The 21,048-nt window shown below is 36.3% G+C and overlaps 1 protein-coding gene across 1 annotated transcript in view; it reads left to right on the forward strand.

Moving 5' to 3' along the window:
* PIEZO2 (piezo type mechanosensitive ion channel component 2) overlaps positions 1-21,048 on the forward strand; it is a 586,652-nt gene that overhangs the window by 160,186 nt on the left and 405,418 nt on the right. The window contains exon 3 of the mRNA XM_036245071.1: positions 9,922-10,047. Coding sequence (XP_036100964.1) covers positions 9,922-10,047 — 126 coding nt within the window. The remainder of the gene's footprint in view (positions 1-9,921; positions 10,048-21,048) is intronic.

Raw genomic sequence — 21,048 nt, forward strand, 5'->3', positions numbered from 1 at the left:
CCATTGACAATTTTGATTTTTTCATTCATTTTAAGATTATTTATCTTTGCCTCAGGGAATATGGCTATAACGGATCTTTCAAACTTATTTTCAAAATATCCCAATATCTGGGCAATTTTAAGTTTAACTGTATTGTCTTTTTTCTTGAGAATCAGTCATATTTTCCTGATTTTTGTCTATCAAGTAATTTGGGGTTTTATTATTGTTCTTGTTGACATGAAAACATTCTTTATCTATTCTAGACATTAATTTCTTGTATATCTTGGATGTCCTTATTTGTAGTGGCATTTGTTGAATCTTGAATTTTAATGCAGTCAAATGTATATCATTCTTTTTTGCCTTAGAGTTTATGTTTTTAGGTATTTTTAAATAAGGTAATCCTTATAGCAGAGGCACCAAGTTATTATCCCATATTTTTGTCTATTAACTTAAAATTTTATCTTATTTTTAGATCTTTATTCATCAGGAGATTATTTTTGTGACAGGGATCCAGAATTATTTTTCTGTATTTATTGAGCCATTTTTTTCATCTGCTAGATAATCTATTCTTTCCTCTTGACTTATGGAGTAAACTTTGACATTTATCAAATTTATATAGTTTTTTCTGAGCTCTATATGGTACTCCATTTGGCACTTTTTCCTTTTCCATAAGGAATCTAAGATCTAGTTTGTTTGTTTTAACTTGTGGGTTTATAGCATATCTTAATGACTGTTAGGACACACAAACCTCACCCACTTTTGGTCTTATTTCTCAAAATTTTAAAACTGACCCATGAATTCATAGACTTTTATTTTCCAAATATATATTTTTAATGTTTATTGGCTTTCTCAATAAAATATTTTAATATGTATTTTGAAATATATTTATTGAAGGCCTGAAAGTTTCTAGTGCTATTTTACTTGAAATTATATTGAATTTATAGACTAAATTTGGAAAAAAATGACTTCTTTCTTTAATCCTCACCCAAGGATATTTTTCCAGTTATCTCCAGAGAGAGTGTGAAGGAGAGAGAGAGAGAAACATTGATGTGAGAGAGACACATCGATTGGTTGCCTCCTGCACAACCCCACTACCCAGCCCAATACCGAGGTATGCAGGCCAACGCTCCAACTGCTGAGCCAAACCAGCCATGGCAAAAAATTGACATTTTTATCATATTGAGTCACCTGATTCCCAAATGTAACAAAAATCAGGTATTCTTATTTATTTTAATATTTAATTTTATAGTTTAATCCATAAAAGTCTTGCGTATTCTTTATTAGATACCTTTATTATTCAGGGTTCAACCAAAAGGAATTGGCTTACACTATTGATTATGTAAGCTGGCTAAGAAAGTCAAAAATTTATAGGGCAGGTTAATGCCAGGAAGGGAAGATTATCATCATGACCAAGCTAAAATTCATGGACACAGGCTAAAGCTACTGTCCCTTGGCAGCAGAATTTCCTCCCAAACTCCCACACCTCACTCCTTAGCTTAATTTTCAGGCCTTCCAACTGATTGAGTCAGGCCTTCCCAACTTTTCAATGATAATATCCTTACTTAAAGTTAATTGATTATGGATAGAGTCATGGATACAGAGTACAGGGAACAGACTGACAACTGTCAGAGGAAAGGCAGTTGGGAGATGTGTAAAAAGGGTGAAGGAATTAAGCAAAGAAAAAAGAAAGTCTCATGAACACAGACAATAGTATGCTGATTGCCAGAGGGAAGTGGGGCTGGGGGGAGGTAGAAGAGGGTGAAGGAGGTATAAATGGTGATGGAAGGAGTTGACTTGGGGTGGTAAACACACTATATAATATACAGATGATGCTTGTATAATTAAAATCTATATAATTTTTTCAACCATTGTCACTCCAATAAATTCAATTAAAAAATAAAATGTTGGAAAAAAGTCAGTTGATTATTGACTTTTATAACATCTGTAAACTTGCAGCAACATCTAGATTAGCATTTGATTAAATAACTGGGGACTGTAGCTTAGCCAACTGACACATTGACAAAACCATTACTATACAGTTTTGGTTGCTAACTTAAGTTGTATTTTGTTTTTTATTTGATTATTGTTAATGTAGAGAAGCTGTATTGATTTCTGTAAGATGATATTGTTTCTGAACCATTTTCTTAGACTGGTTCTAATAGTTGGTCTAAAGAGTCAGTTGACATTCTGTATAGATAATATTATCTGCAAATAATTCCATTTGATCATATTATCTGCAAATAATTCTAGTTATTTCAACTTTTTATATTTTTCTTATCTTATAACATTGGACAGTATACCCAATGATGTGTTAGATGGAAAGTATATCAAGTGTTTTAATCTGACATTAATAGACTATGTCTAAAATTCTACCATAAATAAGATGTTTGCTTTAGTTATGGTATACATGCTTTTTAATAGTAAGAATATTTCCTTCGAAAAAAGATGGAGGTGGGCAGGACTGGAGGGAGGGTAAGTGCCTGAGAGAGTGAGCTAGTGTGTGAGAGTGTGAGTGGATGTGAAGGTGGATGACCAAACTTGTGCAGTGCAGAGATGCAGAGTAGAAGGTTCCTATACTGTGGACGGGAGCAGTTGGCTACCATGGTAAACAGCTCTTCAGGATGCTTCTCCCTGCATCGCAAGGAGGTCCCACTGTTTTGGAAGATCCCAGGTCTTCCCTGAGAAGAGGCAGTGGTAGCTGCTAGGGCCCAGAAACCTGAGCCCACGAGTGCACCTGGCACCATCAGACCAGTGGACACTCTGTGTCAACACAGACCAGCGCACAGTAATGGAGCTGCCAAGGTGCTGGTTGTGGAAGCTGCAGATGGCTGAGAGCCCAGCACCATCCCCCACAGTAGCAGCCCTATCAGAGTGGAGATGTACCCCCAGCAACAGAGGCTGAGGAGCAGACATCCATCCCCAGTCAGCAGAAGCTCAAACCAGCAGCTGAGACCCATCCCCAAAAACTACAGTAAAGGCTGAGCAGGAGCTGAGCCCCATGGGGCAGCAGCACTCTCTAGCCACCAGCGGTGGGACCTGGGGCTCCACAGAGGCCTGTGTGACCCAGCGACCCACAAGAGCGGTGGAAAGCCAGAGGCCCAGAGGGACTGATGCCATCCAGCTGCCTGCCCGCAGGACCTGCAGGGTTTAGGGGCACCAGAGAGGCCTGTGCAACCCAGCAGCCCACAAGGTAGGCCTAGAGCCAGGTCTCCAAAGGGACTGTGTGATCCAGCTGCCCAAGGTACAGGCAGGGAGTGCGACTCCAACAGGGTCTGAGCTATACGGCTACAGGTGGCACCAGCTACCAGCTGGGAACACAGCTCCAGAGGGGCTCACGTGATCCAGCAGCAGCACCTACCAGGACACACCAGTACCAGCTCCCAGTAGTCAATCCTCCAGGATCCACAGCAGGCAAGAGGTGACACGCAACAAAACAGTCTGGGAGGCACAGTAGCCTTATTTGATATACACTGATTTGCATACACATCTAAACATCCTTCAGTGGGTATAGAGCTACCAGACGATAAAAATGGGGAGACAAAGAAATAACACCCAAAGGAAAGAAAGAGATGAATCACCAGAAAAGGAACTACAGGAAATGGAAGACAGCAAGTTGTCAGATAAAGAATTCAAAGCAATGATTTTAAGGGTGCTCAAACAATTTGGTGAGAACTATAAGCAACTTAATAAGAATTATGAAGAGCTCACTGGGAACTACTTTAGCTTTAAAAAAGAGGTAGAAGCTATGCATAAAGAGGTAGAAGCTATGCATTAAAATCAAGAGGAAATAAAGAATGACATAGCTGTTACGAAAAATACCTTGGAAAGGTTTAACAGTAGATTAGAAGAAGCTGAAGACCAAATGAGCAACTTCGAAGACAAGGTAGAGAAAACACTCAAATAAGAAGCAAATGGAAAAAAAATTTTTTTTAAAAAGGAGGAAAGTTTAAGGGAGCTGTGGGACAAAGCAAAATGTAACAACATTTGCATTATAGGGATACCAGCAGGAGAAGAATCAGAGAAAGGAATAGAGAACCTGTTTGAAGAAATAGTGACAGAAAACTTCCCTAAACTAGTGAAGGAAAAAGTCATACAAGTACAGGAAACACAGAGTCCCAAGCAAGATGAACCCCAGAAGACCCACAGCTAGACACATCATAATAAAAATGGAAACATTAAAGACAAAGAAAGAATCTTAAAGGAGGCAAGAGAGAAACAGAAAGTTACCTACAAGGGAGCTCCCATTCCACTGTCAGCTGATTTCTGAATAGAAAAATAGAAACAATTCAGGCCAGAGGGGAGTGGCATGAAGTGTACAAAGTAATGCAAGGCAAGGGTCTGAATCCAAGATTACTCTATCCAGCAAGGCTATTATTCAAAATTGAAGGAGAAATAAAGGGCTTCACGGATTTAAAAAAAAAAAAAAATGTAAAGGAATTTACCACCACCAAACTAGCACTGCAAGAAATGCTGAAGGGATTATTGTAAGAAGAAGAAAGGGGGAGGGGGGACACAGGCATAAAATTAAAATAGCAACTAATAACTATCTATCAATAATTACTTTAAATATAAATGGCTTAAATGCTCCAATAAAAAAGACATAGGGTAGCTGATTGGATAAGTAAACATGACCCATATATATGCTGTCTACAAGAGACCCAACTCAAAACAAAAGATACACAGGTGAAGGGATTTAAAAAAATTTTTCCAAGCAAATGGAAATGAAAAAAAAAGATGGTGTAGCAATACTCATATCTGACAAGATAGACTTGAAAACAAGGGCCATAATAACAGACAGAGAAGGTCAATACATAATATTAAAAAGAGCAATCCAACAAGAGGATATAACCCTGGTAAACATATACACACTAAATATGGGAGCATCAAAATATATTAAAAAACTTCTGGAGGACTTCAAGGGAGAGATCAATAACAACACGATCATGGTGGGTGACTGTAACACACTACCACCGGATAGATCTTGTAGACAAAAAATTAAGAAGGACATAGAGTCCTTACAAGACAAACTAGATCAGTTGGACTTAATTGATATTTATAGAACATTTATAGACCATATTATAGAACATTCACCCCAAAGCTGCAGAATATACATTCTTCTCAAGTACACATGAGTCATTCTCAAAGATAGAACACATGTTAGGACACAAAGCAAGTCTCTACAAATTCAAGAAAATTGAAATCATATCAAGCATTTTCTCAGATAACAGTGACATGAACTAGAACTCAATTACAGTAAAAACACACACAAAAAAACATTCAAACAGTTGGAGGCTAAATAGCATATTATTAAACAATAAATGTGTTACTAACAAGATCAAGGAAGAAATTAAAAAATTCCTTGAAACCAATGAAAATGAACACACAACAACACAAAATCTATGGGATACAGCGAAAGAAGCCCTGAGAGGGACGTTCATAGCACTACAGGCCTACTTCAAGAAACAAGAAAAAATCCTAATTGACTTTCTAACCCTACAACTTAAAGAACTAGAAAGCAAACAAAAAGAAAAACCCAGACCTAGTAGGAGGAAGAAAATAGTAAAGGTCAGAGCAGAAATAAACAACATAGAGACTAAAAAAAAAAACAATTTAAAAGATTGATGGACGTTTAGCCAGACTCACCAAGAAAAAAAAGAGAGAAACCAAATAAACAAAATCAGAAATGAAACAGGAGAAGTAACAGCTGACACCACAGAAATACAAAGGATCATTGAAACGTATTATGAACACTTATACGCCAACAAATTGGACAATCTGGGAGAAATGGACAAATTTCTAGAAATACACAGCCTCCAAAAACTGAACCAGGAAGAGATAGAAAACTTGAACAGAACAATAACAGAAAGAAAATTGAAGATGTAATCGAGAAACTCCCAGCAAACAAAAACCCAGGCACAGATGGCTTCACGGGGGGAGGTTTACCGAACATTCAAAGAAGAACTAACACCCATTCTCCTCAAACTATTACAAAAAATTCAAGAAGAAGGAAGATTTCCAAACTCATTTTATGAGGCCAGCATAATTCTAATTCCAAAACCAGAAAAAGACACTACAAAAAAGAAAACTACAGGCCAATATCCTTGATGAACATATATGCCAAAATCCTGAACAAAATACTAGCGAATTGGATCCAGCAATATATCAAAAAAATTATTCATCATGATCAAGGCATGCAAGTATGGTACAATATTTGCAAATCAATAAATGTGATACACCATATAAACAAAAGGAAAGAAAAAAATTATATGATTATATCAATAGCTGCTGAAAAAGCATTCGACAGAATCCAGCACCCATTTTTGACAAAAACACTCAGCAATGTGGGAATAGAGGGATCATATATCAACATAATAAAGGCCATATATGAAAAACCTACAGCCAACATCATACTCAATGGGGAAAAACTAAAAGCATTGCCCTTAAAAACAGGAACAAGACAGGGATAGCCACTTTTGCCACTCTTATTTAACATAGTACTGGAAGTCTTAGCCACAGCAATCAGACATGAAGAAAAAATAAAGGGGATCCAAATTGGAAAAGAGGAAGTGCAACTGTCAGTATTTGCAGATGACATGATATTGTACATAGAAAACCCTAAAGACTTCATAAAAAATCTACTAGACTAAATAAATGAATTTGGCAGAGTACCAGGATACAATATTAACATCAAGAAATTGACAGCATTCATATACACCAATGATGAAATCACAAAAAGAGAAACAAAAAGGATAATCCAATTTACCATTTCGTAAGAAAATTGAGATACCTAGGAATAAACTTAACCAAAGAAGTAAAGGACCTCTTCACAGAAAACTACAGGTCACTAAAAAAAGAGAGGAAGATATAAAAAAATGGAAGCATATATCTTGTTTATGGATTGGAAGAATTAACATCATTAAAATGTCTATATTACCCAAAGCAATCTATAGATTCAATCCCCATCAAAATACCAATGACATACTTCACAGAACTAGAACAAACACTCCAAAAGTTTATATGGAATTAAAAAAGACCTCAAATAGCCACAGCAATCTTGAAAAAGAAGAACAAAGTAGGAGGGATCACATTACCAGATTTAAAGTTATACTACAAAGAAACTGTAGTTCAAACAGCCTGGTACTGGCACAAAAATAGGCAGATAGATCAATGGAACTGAATAGAGAACCCGGAAATTGACCTAAGACAATGTGCTCAGTTAATATTTGACAAAGGTGGCAAGAGCATACAGTGGATTCAAGAGAGTCTCTTCAATAAATGGTGCTGGGAAAATTGGACAGCTACCTGCAAAAAAAAATGAAGCTAGGACACCAACTTACACCATACACGAGAATAAACTCAAAATGGATATAAGATTTAAATGTGACTCGTGAATCCAAAAAAATTCTAGAAAAAAATGTAAGCAACAAAATCTCAGACATTATACGCAGCAGAATTTTCACTGAAACAATACCAAAGGCAACAGAAACAAAGGAAAAAATGAACATACAGGACTACATCAAACTAAAAAGCTTCTGCACAGCAAAAGAAACAATCATCAAAATAGAAAGGGATCCCACTATATGGGAGACCATAATTGCCAATGATACATCAGATAAGGGTTAATTTCCAAAATATATAGAGTGCTCATACAACTCAACAAAAATAAGACAAAAAGAACAATTAAAAAATGGGCAGAGGACCTAAGTAGACACCTCTCCAAAAAGGACATACAAATGACCAAGAGACATATGAAGAAATGCTCAACATCACTAATTATCAGAGAGATGCAAATTAAAACAACAATGAGGTATTACCTTACACCTGTCAGAATGGCCGCCATCAACAAATCATCAAAAAAGAAGTGTTCTCTTGAGTGTGGAGAAAAGGGGACTCTAATACACTGCTTGTGGGAATGCAGACTGGTGCAGGCACTATGGAGAACAATATGGTGCTACCTCAAAAAATTAAAAATTGAACTTCCATTTGACCCAGTGATCCCACTTCTAGGAATATACCCTAAGAAGCCTGAAACACCAATCAGAAAGAATATATGTACCCCCATGTTCATAGCAGCACTATTTACAATAGCTAAGATCTGGAAACAGCCTAAGTGTCCATCAGTAGACGAATGGATAAAAAAAGCAGTGGTACATATACACAATGGAGTACTATGCAGCTGTAAGAAAGAAAGATCTCTTATCCTTTGAGACAACCTGGAGGGACCTGGAAAGGATTATCCTAAGTGAAATAAGTCAAGCAGAAAAAGACAAATACCATATGATCTCACTTATATACGGAATATAATAAACATAACAGTCTGAGGAATACGGTAGACCCAGAAACATGGAGGTAGGGCACAGACTGACATCCCTCAGAAAAGGGGGTGGGGATGGGAAGAGATAAACCACAGAACTTATATGCATGTATGCCTAACCAATGGACATGGACAACAAAGCTGGGGACGGGGCTGGGGTGATGGGGAGGGGGGTGCCAATGGGGTAAAAAAAGGAGAAACATTTGTAATAAAAAAAAATTAAAAATTAAAAATTGAACTTTCATTTGTACCAGTGATCCCATTTCTAGGAATATACCCTAAGAAACCTGAAACACCAATCAGAAAGAATATATGTACCCCTACGTTCATAGCAGCACTATTTACAATAGCTAAGATCTGGAAACAACCCATGTCTATCAGTAGATGAGTTGATTAAAAAGCTATGGTACATATACATTATGGAATACTAAGCAGCTGTAAGAAAAAGATTTCTTATCCTTTGAGATGGCATAGAAGGACCTCGAGAGTATTATGGAAAGGAAAACAAGCAAAGCAGAGAAAGGCAAATATCACATGATCTCACTTAATTGTGGAATATAATGAACTAAACAAACTGCTGAACAAAATTAACCCAAAGAGACCTGGAGGTGGGGTACAGACTGATAAGACTCAGAGGAGGAGGATGGTTTGTGGGGGAAGAGATAAACCACAGAACTTACATGCATATATGCATGACCAATGAACATAGACAACAAAGCTGGGGATGGGGTGGGGGGGAGGTAAGGAGAGTGTCAATGAGGGAAAAATGAGAAACATCTGTAACAAAAATAAATAAATAAATAAATAAATAAATAAATAAATAAATAAATAAATAATTTTTAAAAAAGTAAAAAAATAAAAATAAAATTTGAAATCCCCCCAAAACGAATATGTCCTTCTATTCCTAGTTTTCTGAGTGTTATTTTCTTTTATTCTGAATATATTTTGACCTTTATGAAATACTAACTTTTTATCCATAGAGCAAATCATGATTCTGCCCACTAGTGTGTGACTTAACACAATGATTTATTGATCTTAAACCACACTTGTTTTCTGTAATAAACCCTGGTTTATTATGGTGAATTATATTTTTCTATGCTGTTTCACTTGGTTAGCAAATATCTTTTTAATAATTTGTGCCTATCTTCATAAGTATAATGGGCTTATAATTTTCTTTCTTTTATAGACTCATTTAATTTTAAAATTAATATTACTCTGTCTTCATAAAATATTTTAAGAAACATTTTTTTTTTCCTACTCTTTGAAACTACTTTTATTAGGTAGGGATTATCTTTTTCTTTAAAGTTGGCAGAACTCCCTTGTAAAATTTTCTGGGCTAGGGATTTATGTGGTTTCATTTTGAGGTAACATATTATGATAATAGAAAGTCATGTTTCTTTTATATTAAATTTTTAAACAATGTTAATTATAAAATTTTACAAAAGAAATAAGATAGCTTTCATCTTTAGACTAATAACTAAGGGAGCAATTGTTACCCTTCATATACTTTTGAGACAGTTTACATAATCGATTATATAGGTACATGTTTTATGTGGAACTGTATAAAGGTGAGAATGAGTGCATTTCATCTTAAGTTCTCTCAAAATCTTTGTGTTTTTATCCCCTAGGACACACAGGACGGTTATTAAAGTCTCTGTGCTTCACCAGTCTTTCCTTCTTGTTACTGCACATCATTTTTCACATCACGTTGGCTAGCCTTGAAGCACAACATCGTATTGAACCTGGTTACAATTGTGAGTACTATTTTTTTCTATATTATGTATGTGGATAATAAAGCTATGTATCATAACTCTCATAGAAATGTATGTGATAATTAATTATATTATCAAATTCATGGCTGTTTTTGGTCATTTGGCAATCCAATATACTATACATACATGTAAAGAAACTTTGCCATGGAGAATTGGGTAATACTAGCAACTTAATTAAATGGATCTTTAACATATATTAGATATTAGACTCTTATCTGTATGTAAGACATTATCACTGAGAGTAATTAAAAAAAAAAAAAAACACACAAGATTTCTAAGTTCCTGAAGCCTATACTACAGCTAATGAGACAAGACATGTACAATTTACATAATACATGTACAATAGCATGTACAATAGCATGATAAATAAAAATACAAAAATAGAATACCATTATACCATTAGACCTAAATTCTTTTCTGAAGCATAGTATGCAAAAATTTTATATGTCTTTATGGAGAAAATGTAACAACATACATAGTTTTTTTTTTTCAAATTTGGAGTTCTTTGTTTTTATTGATAGGAAAATAATGTCTTATATACATTATAATTTGAAGTTATGATCATAAAAATTCAACACATATGCTTTAACTAAGTTGTATCATGTTTTCAAAATTAACCTGCCATCAGTTCAGTTCTACTTGTCTTTGTGAGATGTGTGATTTGAAAAACCAAAAAAAATACCAAAAACAAAATAGAAGCATTTCAAGATGAATTACAATTCATTTTTAAGTTAAGCCTCAGGAAACCCTGAGATATTTGAAATAGACTGTAACAGTTTTTAATTGGGACTTTTCTTTGAACAACTCCTTTGTGAGTTTGAAATTTCCTGATCTTCATAAGTGCAAGTACAAGTAATCTGAAGGAAACTTATGCATGTAAAATAAAAAGGGGATCAAAATTCTTTACAAATTAAAGAATATTAACATATACATAATGAGAGATTCTTTAATAGAACCATATTTATAAACTATTCAGAATCTCTCACTGGGTAACTTGAGAGAGCAAAACTTTACAGAGATAAAGTTAGTATTTATCTTGGTAATTTTATTGAGTTCAGAGTTTCTTGGATAGTAATACCTATCAAAATGATTTTTGATTTAAAATCTGGTTATTATTTTAAGAATTGAGATATAATTTATATACCATAAAATCCACCCATTAAAAGAATAGAATTCAGTGTTTTTTAAGCTGTGCAATCATCACCACTATCTAATCCCAGAATACTTTCATTACTCCAGAAAGAAACGCTGTGCCCATGAACAGTTATCCCCCATTCCCTCTTCACCTGTCCATAGGCAATTACTAATTTACTTTCTGCTTCCATTAGATTTACCTATTCTGGATTTTATATAAATAGAATTATACAACCTATGACCCTTTGTGCCTTGATTCTTTCTCTTAGCATAATGTTTTCAAGGTTTATCCATGTTGTAACATATATCAGTACTTCATTCCTTTTCATGACTGAATAATATTCCATTATTCAGGTGTGTGTTTTTTTTAATGTTTGGTAGAAGTCACTTTATCATTAAAAACTTAATAAAATACAGTGTTTAAACATAAATAGAATGTATAATGATAAAGAGTATTTATTACAAGCTGATAAACAAAATAGACCTAGAGATATAGAAAGGAGTATGGTTCAGACTGACAAACCTCAGAGGAGGGGTCAAGGGATGAGATAAACCAAAGAACTTATATGCATGTATGTGTAACCAATGGACATAGACAACAATGCTGGGGTGGGGAGCAAGATCAGAAGGAGGGTGTCTAGTGGGGAAAAAGGAGAAACATCTTTAACAAAAATAATAAAAATTGCAAAAACAAAAGAGTATTTATTACACTTGACCAGTTTCAAATCATTTTAGACTTAGTAGAAATAATATTAGTGATATTTTGTAGTGTTTCTCAATCAAATTCATGCACAATTTCCCCTACTGTTATTCTTCACTGCAATATCACTTGATCATGTCTGAATCTCAGGTATCATCCTACCTTTCTTTTTAGACATTCCCATATAAAAACTTCTGTTCCACGAAGAACCTATCTATTAAAGTCATGAGAGAAACTCTATTTCTGCCAGGTTAGACTTTAATTTGAAGTTTATTTCTATAAAAGTTAATGCTCCAAAGTTTAATGCTCCAATGTAAAATGGTGAAGTAAATGACAATCAAGGGATGTGCTAAAAATTGAGTTAGAAAAGGAATTTGAGCTCTTTACTTCTAGCCATAAGCATCTTGAAAGTGAGTTTACAGAAGTCATAAAATTCTTCTGCAAAATGTATGATGCATGCAACAGCATTGGCTCATTGGGTGTTGGAGATTTTTTTGGGTTAGTTTCATGTGTAGTATTTAAAAGTAATACATTCTTGAAAATGGATAAAAGAGAAGGGCAAACAAACTTCAGAGCTTTGCAAACTAGTTTAGTCCAAGATTGACACAGACCAGGTTTTCAGCCTAGAACATTTTTTAATGATCAAGTTATATAAAATCCTGAAAATACTGTTAGAGTGGGTAATGGAAACATTGACTTTTAATTTAGAGTTGACTTCACCTCACTAATGTTATTGTTTCTTGAGCATTTGGAGTTTCGATTACACCATCAGAGTTGTAAACACAAACTCGGCTATTTTGATATCCCACATTGGAAGTTTAGCCTTTCTTGGCATTGGTAGATGTAAAGTAGCAAAATTTCAAATAAAAAGACAAAAAGTGTCTTGGCCAGCAGAGTTGTACTTTTTGAATGCTTTCTCTATGTTTAAGACATTGGTAAATTAAAGTGAAATAACCCAGACAGGTCCGGTTTCCCAATCACATTCAAGTGGTATTCAAATTCAAGACCACCAAGTCCTCATTTATATGTGTTTAATTTTGTTTTTCTAACTACTCCTCTCCCCATTTAAAACTCACATACCCTCAGCTTTATTATGGCAAAAGCTTCCACTATCCCTCAGGAATCTAAGACACATGTTTGGGGGACAACAGTAGCATTTATAAATATTGAGTCATTGAAAGTTCTTGTTCCCCCAGAGCCCTGTGAATATTAACTGGCAGTAGTAAAGATTTTTCAAACCAGCCTATTTAGTTTTTGACTGGCTGGCAGGTTTGTTAAAGGTACCATTGTGCAGAACTGAAACTTAACACACCTCCCCCTCTTTCTCTCTCTCTTTTTTTCATTTCCAAAACGAAGCTCTTATAGTTAAGTAAGGAAATCGATGGGGCAGGGGGAACCTCTGTAAATTTTCCTCAAACATATGTTGTGCCGCTTACTAAAATATTTTCATTCCATCAAAACTATACTCTTTAAATAAATGTAAACCCGGTTTCAATTATGTCACTACAGATTCCATAGAAGTAGTTTGTTTGACTGAGTGGTGGATGTGTGGCAATGTTAGTGAAATTTTAAGGCCAGTCTGGATTCTTGTGCTGTGCCAAAGCATGCTATTGATTGAAAGAAACTTTTGACTTCAAAACTATAAAGGAAAAATTTGTGGTGATAATAGCTACTATTTGTAGAGCACCTACCAACTGTAGGGCCCCAGGGACCATTATATTACTTTTCCAGTTAATGACTACGTTTTTCTAGTTACAAACTGGCTTCACTATTCTTTAGATACAGCACTCCGTACATATGATCCCATTCCACTTTTTAAACAAGACTTTAGGTCGGGCGGGACTGTGCAGATGGACAGCTGTGCACTGCCCACAGGCCTGAGGAATTGAGTGGGAGCTGCAGGCGGTCCTAGGCACTGATTTCTGGATAGGCACCCTCTTCCAGGCTGGATCCAGCTGGGGAGAGGGGAATCATTTATTCCTACAAAAAATATGGACGGTCTGCTAGTCAAGACTTGCACCTGTAGGGTTGTGCCATTTATATGATCTCTCTTCTCCAAGGAGGTGCCCAGTCTGCTTATCACATTGAGGAAGCGATGAGGGTAATGATGGATGAGGTAGCATTGAAGGTAATTAATGATGAAGAGACAGGCTCTGTGAATTGCCCGCCACCACCAAATGTCTGAGCTGGGACGTGAGCACTGATGTGTCTGACTTTCCTCCTCTTTGTGGAGCTTCTTATTTATCATCTATATAGGACTGGTTCCTCCGTTGCCCTTCCTAGGAGTTTGGATTAGTATAGTTGCAAAAAACTTAAGTAAGAGTTTCTGGTATTTAGTCCACAATTTTCTCTTTGCATATTGTCCTTATAATGAATTGATTATTTTCTTTGCTTCATTCAATTGCAGTGTTTATTGTTAGATTAGTTTTTCCCTGGGGGCCAGCTGCCTCAGATCAGCTGTTTTCTTCACCTATGGGGAGGGGCATCTAGAGTCTTAACTGTTCTCATTCTAAGAGTACAGAGAATTTAGCCCAGAAACCCACTGACCAAAAGGTTATTATAGGCCTTAATAGCACGTAATCCTGCCCTGGCCAGTTTGGCTCAGCAGTTGAGCATCGGCCTGTAGACCAGAGAGTCGCGGGTTCGGTTCCCACTAGAGGCATGTACCACAAAAAAAAAAAAAAAAAAATTAAATATAAATATATATATTTAAAAAAATAGTCATAATCCTGATACCTCACACTATTCTCAAAACATATGAAGTTCCCAGTGATGAGTCCCAGGGTATGACACAACAGTATGACACAACAGCATGTGACAAGAAGACTAAAGGATAGACATGGGTCTGGTAGTTTAGCATCTATCCCGATGATTATGGGGTGAACTTAAGGCTCTGAACTCAAGGAGTGAGCCACTCTGGTAGACACTCTGCTCTCCTGTGCCAACAGCTTGTCTCTTGGCACACATAGACAGGAATTTATCCCATGCATTGATCATCATTAATTATGTTAATTGGAGATGGACCCCTAGATTTTCAGTTTCCTAATGAGTCCATCCTCATAAAAATAATTGCATAGCCTAAGGACATTCTTGATTTTTATTTTTCATGTTTGACACAGTACTGTGAAGAAAAGAATTAATATTTATGAAGTGGAAGTAAACATATGCAAAAGGAGACTAGACCCACACTTGCTTTTTAAAAAAAAATTTTTATTAATTTATTTTTGTTATAGATGTTTCTCCTTTTTTACCCCATTGAAACCCTCCTCCCCACCCTCCCCCACCCAATACCCAGCTTTGTTGTCTGTGTCCATAGGTTATGCATACATGTATATAAGATCTGTGGTTTATCTCTCCCTTCCCCCCACAACCCCCTTTTCTGACGGTTGTCAGTCTGTACCCTACTTCCACGTGTCTGGGTCTACCCAATTCCCCAGACTGCTATGTTCATTATATTCCACAAATAAGTGAGATCCTGTGATATTTGTCTTTCTCTGCTTGGCTTGTTTCGCTTAGGATAATACTTTCCAGGTCGCTTCATGACGTCTCAAAGGATAAGAGATCTTTCTTTTTTACAGTTGCATAGTACTCCATTGTGTATATGCACCACAACTTTTTTATCCATTCGTCTACAGAGGGCCATTTGGGCTGTTTCCAGATCTTAGTTATTGTAAATAGTGCTGCTATGAACATAGGGGTACATATATTCATTCTGATTGGTGTTTTAGACATCTTAGGGCATATTCCTAGAAGTGGGATCACTGGGTCAAATGGCAATTCAATTTTTAATTTTTTGAGGTAACACCATATTGTTTTCCATAGTGGCTGCACCAGTCTGCATTCCCACCAGCAGTGTACTAGAGTCCTCTTTTCTCCACACCTTCTACCCCAATTGTTTGATGATTTGTTGATGGCGGCCATTCTGACACGTGTGAGGTGATACCTTATTGTTGTTTTAATTTGCATCTCTCTGATAATTAGTGATGTTGAGCATTTCTTCATATGTCTCTTAGCTATTTGTATGTCCTGTTTGGAGAGGTATCAATTTAGTTCCTCTGTCCATTTTTTAATTGGGTTCTTTGTCTTCCTTTTGTTGAGTTGTATGAGCACTCTATATATTTTGGAAATTAACCCCTTATCTGATATAGCATTGGTAATTATGCTCTCCCATATAGTGGGTTGCCTTCCATTTTAATGATTGTATCTTTTGCTATGCAGAAGCTTTTTAGTTTGATGTAGTCCCACGTGTTCATTTTTTTCTTTGTTTCTATTGCCCTAGGTGATGTGTCAGTGAAAATTCTGCTGCGTATGATGTTCGAAATTTTGTTGACTACAGTTTCTTCTAAGATTTTTATGGATTCATGGGTCACATTTAAGTCTTTTATGCATTTTGAGTTTATTCTTGTGTACAGAGTAAATTGATGGTCTAGGTTCATTTTTTTGCATGTAGCTGTCCAATTTTCCCAACACCATTTATTAAAGAGCTATCATTACTCCATTGTATACTCTCGCCTCCTTTGTCAAATATTAATTGAGCATAATGTCTTGGGTCAATTTCTGGCTTCTCTGTTCGGTTCCACTGGTCTATATGCCTGTTCTTGTGCCAGTACCAGGCTGTTTTGATTACTGCAGCTTTGTAGTATAACCTGATATCCAGTAATGTGAAGCCACCTACTTTATGTTTCTTTTTCAAGATTGCTGTGGCTATTCAAGGTCTTCTTTGGTTCCATGTGAACTTTTGCAGTATTTGTTCTAGTTCTGTGAAATATGTCGTTGGTATTTTGATGGGGATTTCATTGAATCTATAGTTTGCTTTGGGTAGTATGGACATTTTAATGATGTTAATTCTTCCAATCCATGAGCAAGGTATGTGCTTACACTTTCTTATATCTTCCTCTGTTCCTTTTTTCAATGTCTTGTAATTTTCTGCAAATAGATCCTTTACTTCTTTGGATAAGTTTATTCCTAGGTATCGTATTTTTTTGCCACAATGGTAAAGGGGATTGTTCTTTTAGTTTCTCTTTCTGTGATTTCATCATTGGTGTATAAGAATGTCATCAATTTCTTGATGTTAATTTTGTATCCTGCTATTTTGCCAAATTCATTTATTAATTCTAGTACATTTTTGATGGAGTCTTTAGGGTTTTTTATATATACTATCATGTCATCTGCAAATAATGATAGTTTCACTTCCTCCTTTCCCATTTGGATCCTTTTTATTTTTCTTCATGTCTGAGTGCTGTAGCTAAGACTTCCAGTACTATGTAAAATGAGAGTGGCAAAAGTGGGCATCCTTGTCTTGTTTCTGTTTTTAAGGGCAATGCTTTTGTTTTTGCCCATTTAGGATGGTGTTGGCTGTACGTTTTTCATATATGGCCTTTATTATGTTGAGATATGATCCATCTATTCCCACATTGCTGAGCATTTTTATCAGAAATGGGTGCTGGATTTTGCAAATGCTTTTTCAGCATCTGTTGATATGATCGTGTGGTTTTTATTCTTCTTTCGTATATGTGGTGTAAAACATTTATTGATTTGCGAATATTGTACCAGTGTTGCATCCCTGAGATAAATCCCACTTGGTTATGGTAAGTAATTTTTTTGATGTATTGCTGGATTCGATTTGCTAGTATTTTGTTCAGGATTTTGGCATCTATGTTTACCAGGGATATTGGCCTGTAGTTTTCTTTCTTTGTAGTTTCTTTTTCTGGTTTTGAAATTAGAATTATGATGGCCTCATAAAACAAGTTTGGAAATCTTCCTTCTTCTTGAATTTTTTGAAATACTTTGAGGAGAACGGGTGTCAGTTCTTCTTTGACTCTCCCGTAAAGCCCTCTGGGTTGGGGCTTTTGTTTGCTGGAAGTTTCTTGATTACCTTTTCATTTTACTTAGTTGTTATTGGTCTGTTCTAATATTCTATCTCTTCCCGATCCAGTTTTGGGAGACGATGTGTTTCTAGAAAGTTGTCCATTTCGCTTAGATTGTTGAATTTGTTGCCAGATAATTGTTCATAGTATTTGTTAATGATCCTTTGTATTTCTGTGGTGTCAGATGTTACTTCTCCTCTTTCATTTCTGATTTTGTGTATTTCGGTTCTCTTTCTTTTTTTCTTCGTGAGTCTTGTTCAGGGTCCATCAACCTTATTTAACTTTTCAAAAAAAAACAGCTCTTTGTTTCATTGATCCTTTGAATTGTTGTGTTGTTTTTTTTTTGGTCTCTAAATCATTTATTTCTACTCTGATCTTTACTAATTTCTTCCTTCTACTTGCTCTGGGGTTTTCTTTTTGTTTGCTTTCTAGTTCTTTGACTTCTGAGGTTAGGTAGTCTATTAGAAATTTTTCTTGTTTTTTGAGGTAGGCCTGTAGTGCTATGAATTTCCCTCTCAAAACTGCTTTCATTGCATCCCATAAATTTTGTGTTGTTCTGTGTTCATTTTCATTGGTTTCCAGGAAATTTTAATTTCTTTTTTGATCTCCTCGGTAACCCATTTATTGATTAGTAAAATGCTATGTAGCCTTCATGTGTTCCAATGTCTTTGTATGTTCTTGTTGCAATTGATTTCTAGTTTCATGCTATTGTGATCTGAGAAGATGCTTGATATGATTTCAGTGTTATTAAACTTGTAGAGACTTAGTTTGTGTTCTAATATATGGTCTATCTTTGAGAATGTCCCATGTGCACTTGAGAAGAATGTGAATTCTGTAGTTTTGGGGTCTAATTCCCTATAAATATCTCTTAAAGCCATTTGGTCTAGTGCTTCATTTAGAGTCTCTGTTTTCTTGCTAATTTTTGGCCTAGAGGATTTATTCAGTGATGTCAGTGGGGTGTTGAAGTCCCTTGCTATGATTGTATTGCTGTTGATTTCTCCTTTGAAGTCCTCCAGAAGATTTTTAATATATGTTGTTGTTCCTATATTGGGTGCATATAAGTTTATCAAGGCTATATCATCCTGTTGGATAGATCCTTTCAATACTATGTAGTGGCCTTCTTTGTCTCTAGTTATGGTATTCATTTTGAAATAACATATATATGAGTCATGCTTTCTTATCCAATCAGCTACTTTGTGTCTTTTTATCGAAGCATTCAACCCATTCACATTTAAGGTGATTATTGATATGTACTTATTTATTGCCAGTTTTTGTTTAGTGTGGTTCTATTTTTTCTTCCTATTTCTTCTACTAATTACAGCAGTCCTTTTAACATTTTTTTTTGCAGTGTTGATTTGGTGCTAATGTATTTCTGTAGCCTTTTTTCTTTGTCTGGGATGCTCTTTATTTGACCTTCTATTTTGAATGATAGCCTTGCTGGATAGAGTAGTCTTGGATTCAGATCCCTGTTTTTCATGACGTTGATTACCTCATGCCATTTCCTTTGGCCTGTAGTGTTTCTGTTGAGAAGTCAGCTGAGAGCCTTATGTGGTTTCCTTTGTAGGTAACCTGTCACTTATCTCTTGCTGCTTTTAGGATTCTCTCTTTGTCTTTAATTTTTAGCAGTTTAATTACTATGTGTTTTAGTGTGGGCCTGTTTGGGCACTTCTTAGTTGGGCTCTCTGTGCTTCTTGAACTTGAATGCCTTCTTCCTTCACCAAATTAGGGAAGTGTTCTGTCATTATTTCTTCAAATATATTCTCTAACCCTTGCTCATTTTCTTCTTCTTCGGGGTCTCCTATCATGTGAATATTATTACATTTCCCATTGTCCCACAGTTCTCTTAATCTGTCTTCCCGTTTTTTAATTGTTTTTTCCTTTTGGTTTTCTGATTGGTTGATTTTTTCTACCCTGTCTTCTAATTCACTGATCCGGTCCTCAGCTTCCTCTACTCTGCTGTTTAGGCCTTCCAATGTGTTCTTTATTTCTGATATGTCATATTTAATTTCTTCTTGGTGGTTTTTAATTTCTATCTGGTTGATTGTCAACATTTCTATGTCTTTACTCATGGTGCTCATGTCCTTACACATGCTGTTGAGCTTCCTCAAGATCATGGCTCTGAATTCTAGTTCTGTTAACTTGCTTAACTGCACCTCATTTATCTCCTGTTTGGTAGAGGTCTCTTTTTCTTTATTTGACTTTTGTTTCTGTGTTTCACCCTTTTGACTTATCACAGTGGGCTTTTGAGCCTGCCAAATTTTCCCTGTGGGTGTTGGTGTTCTGTTGTTTGTGGCTCCCTCTCCTGGGTTTGGATGAGCCAGGGAGGACCCACATTAAACACCACTGGCAAGTCTTACTTTTCTGGTTAGAGTTGCTAGCCCAGGAATGGTTTAGTTATCCTTGAGCTTTTTGCCTTGAGGCTATTAGTCCTGGTTACTAAAGAGTCGTGGTTTCTCAGTTGAATGAGAAACTCCCTCTGGTGTTCAGAGTAAGGGGATTTCCCGAGGGTGGGGCAGATGCTGGTTGTTAATGGGCTTCAATTTGCATTTCAGTGGCCACCAGGTGGGGTTGAATCCTTGATGGAGGAGCCTTTACCTCTCCCCAGAGCCCTGGGAAGGAGTAAGATGAGCATGGTTGTTGTGTGGCCACTACTCAGCAAAAGCTCTGAGCACCCTCCAAATCCCAAGTGTCCCCACACAGTTCCAGTCCAGTAAACCCTCCCTCTGCCAGAGTCCAAAATGAGTGCCATGGCTATTTTAGCATCTGCTTCGGCTCTGTGCTGTGGAGCCACTTGGGAGTTTAACCCAAGGGCTCTTCTCACATCTAAGACCGCTGCTTTCCGTGGACTTCCAGCAACCCCCCCTTCATGCCTCCACAATCCTACCAGAATTGTTTCAGTCGCCCTGGTTATATGGTCCTCGCAAGCTGCTGTTCTGTTGCTTTTTCCTGACAATTTGTCTTTATTTTCATTGTAATTCCAGTTTGGTCCTGGGAGATGGTCTTTATAGCTTCCATTCACTCCGCTGCCATTTTCGCTACTCCACACTTGCTTTTTTATGCTTGTTTTTTGTTTTTTTTTGTTTTACCTTTATCTTTGAAAGTACTACAAATGCCCCTCGTTGTCCCACATTTCCCCTTTTCCTCCCCACTCCTGCCACCCTCCTGCTTTTCCCAAACTACTGTCCGTGTCCATTAGTTGTGCATATATGCACAGAAGTTCTTTGGTTTTTGAAGTCACTTTTTGCTACCTGCTTTCTTATGACAGCTGGCCTGGAGGCTTTG

Source organism: Molossus molossus, unplaced genomic scaffold (genome assembly GCF_014108415.1).
Source record: "Molossus molossus isolate mMolMol1 unplaced genomic scaffold, mMolMol1.p scaffold_m16_p_6, whole genome shotgun sequence".
NCBI classification, from domain to species: Eukaryota; Metazoa; Chordata; class Mammalia; order Chiroptera; family Molossidae; genus Molossus; species Molossus molossus.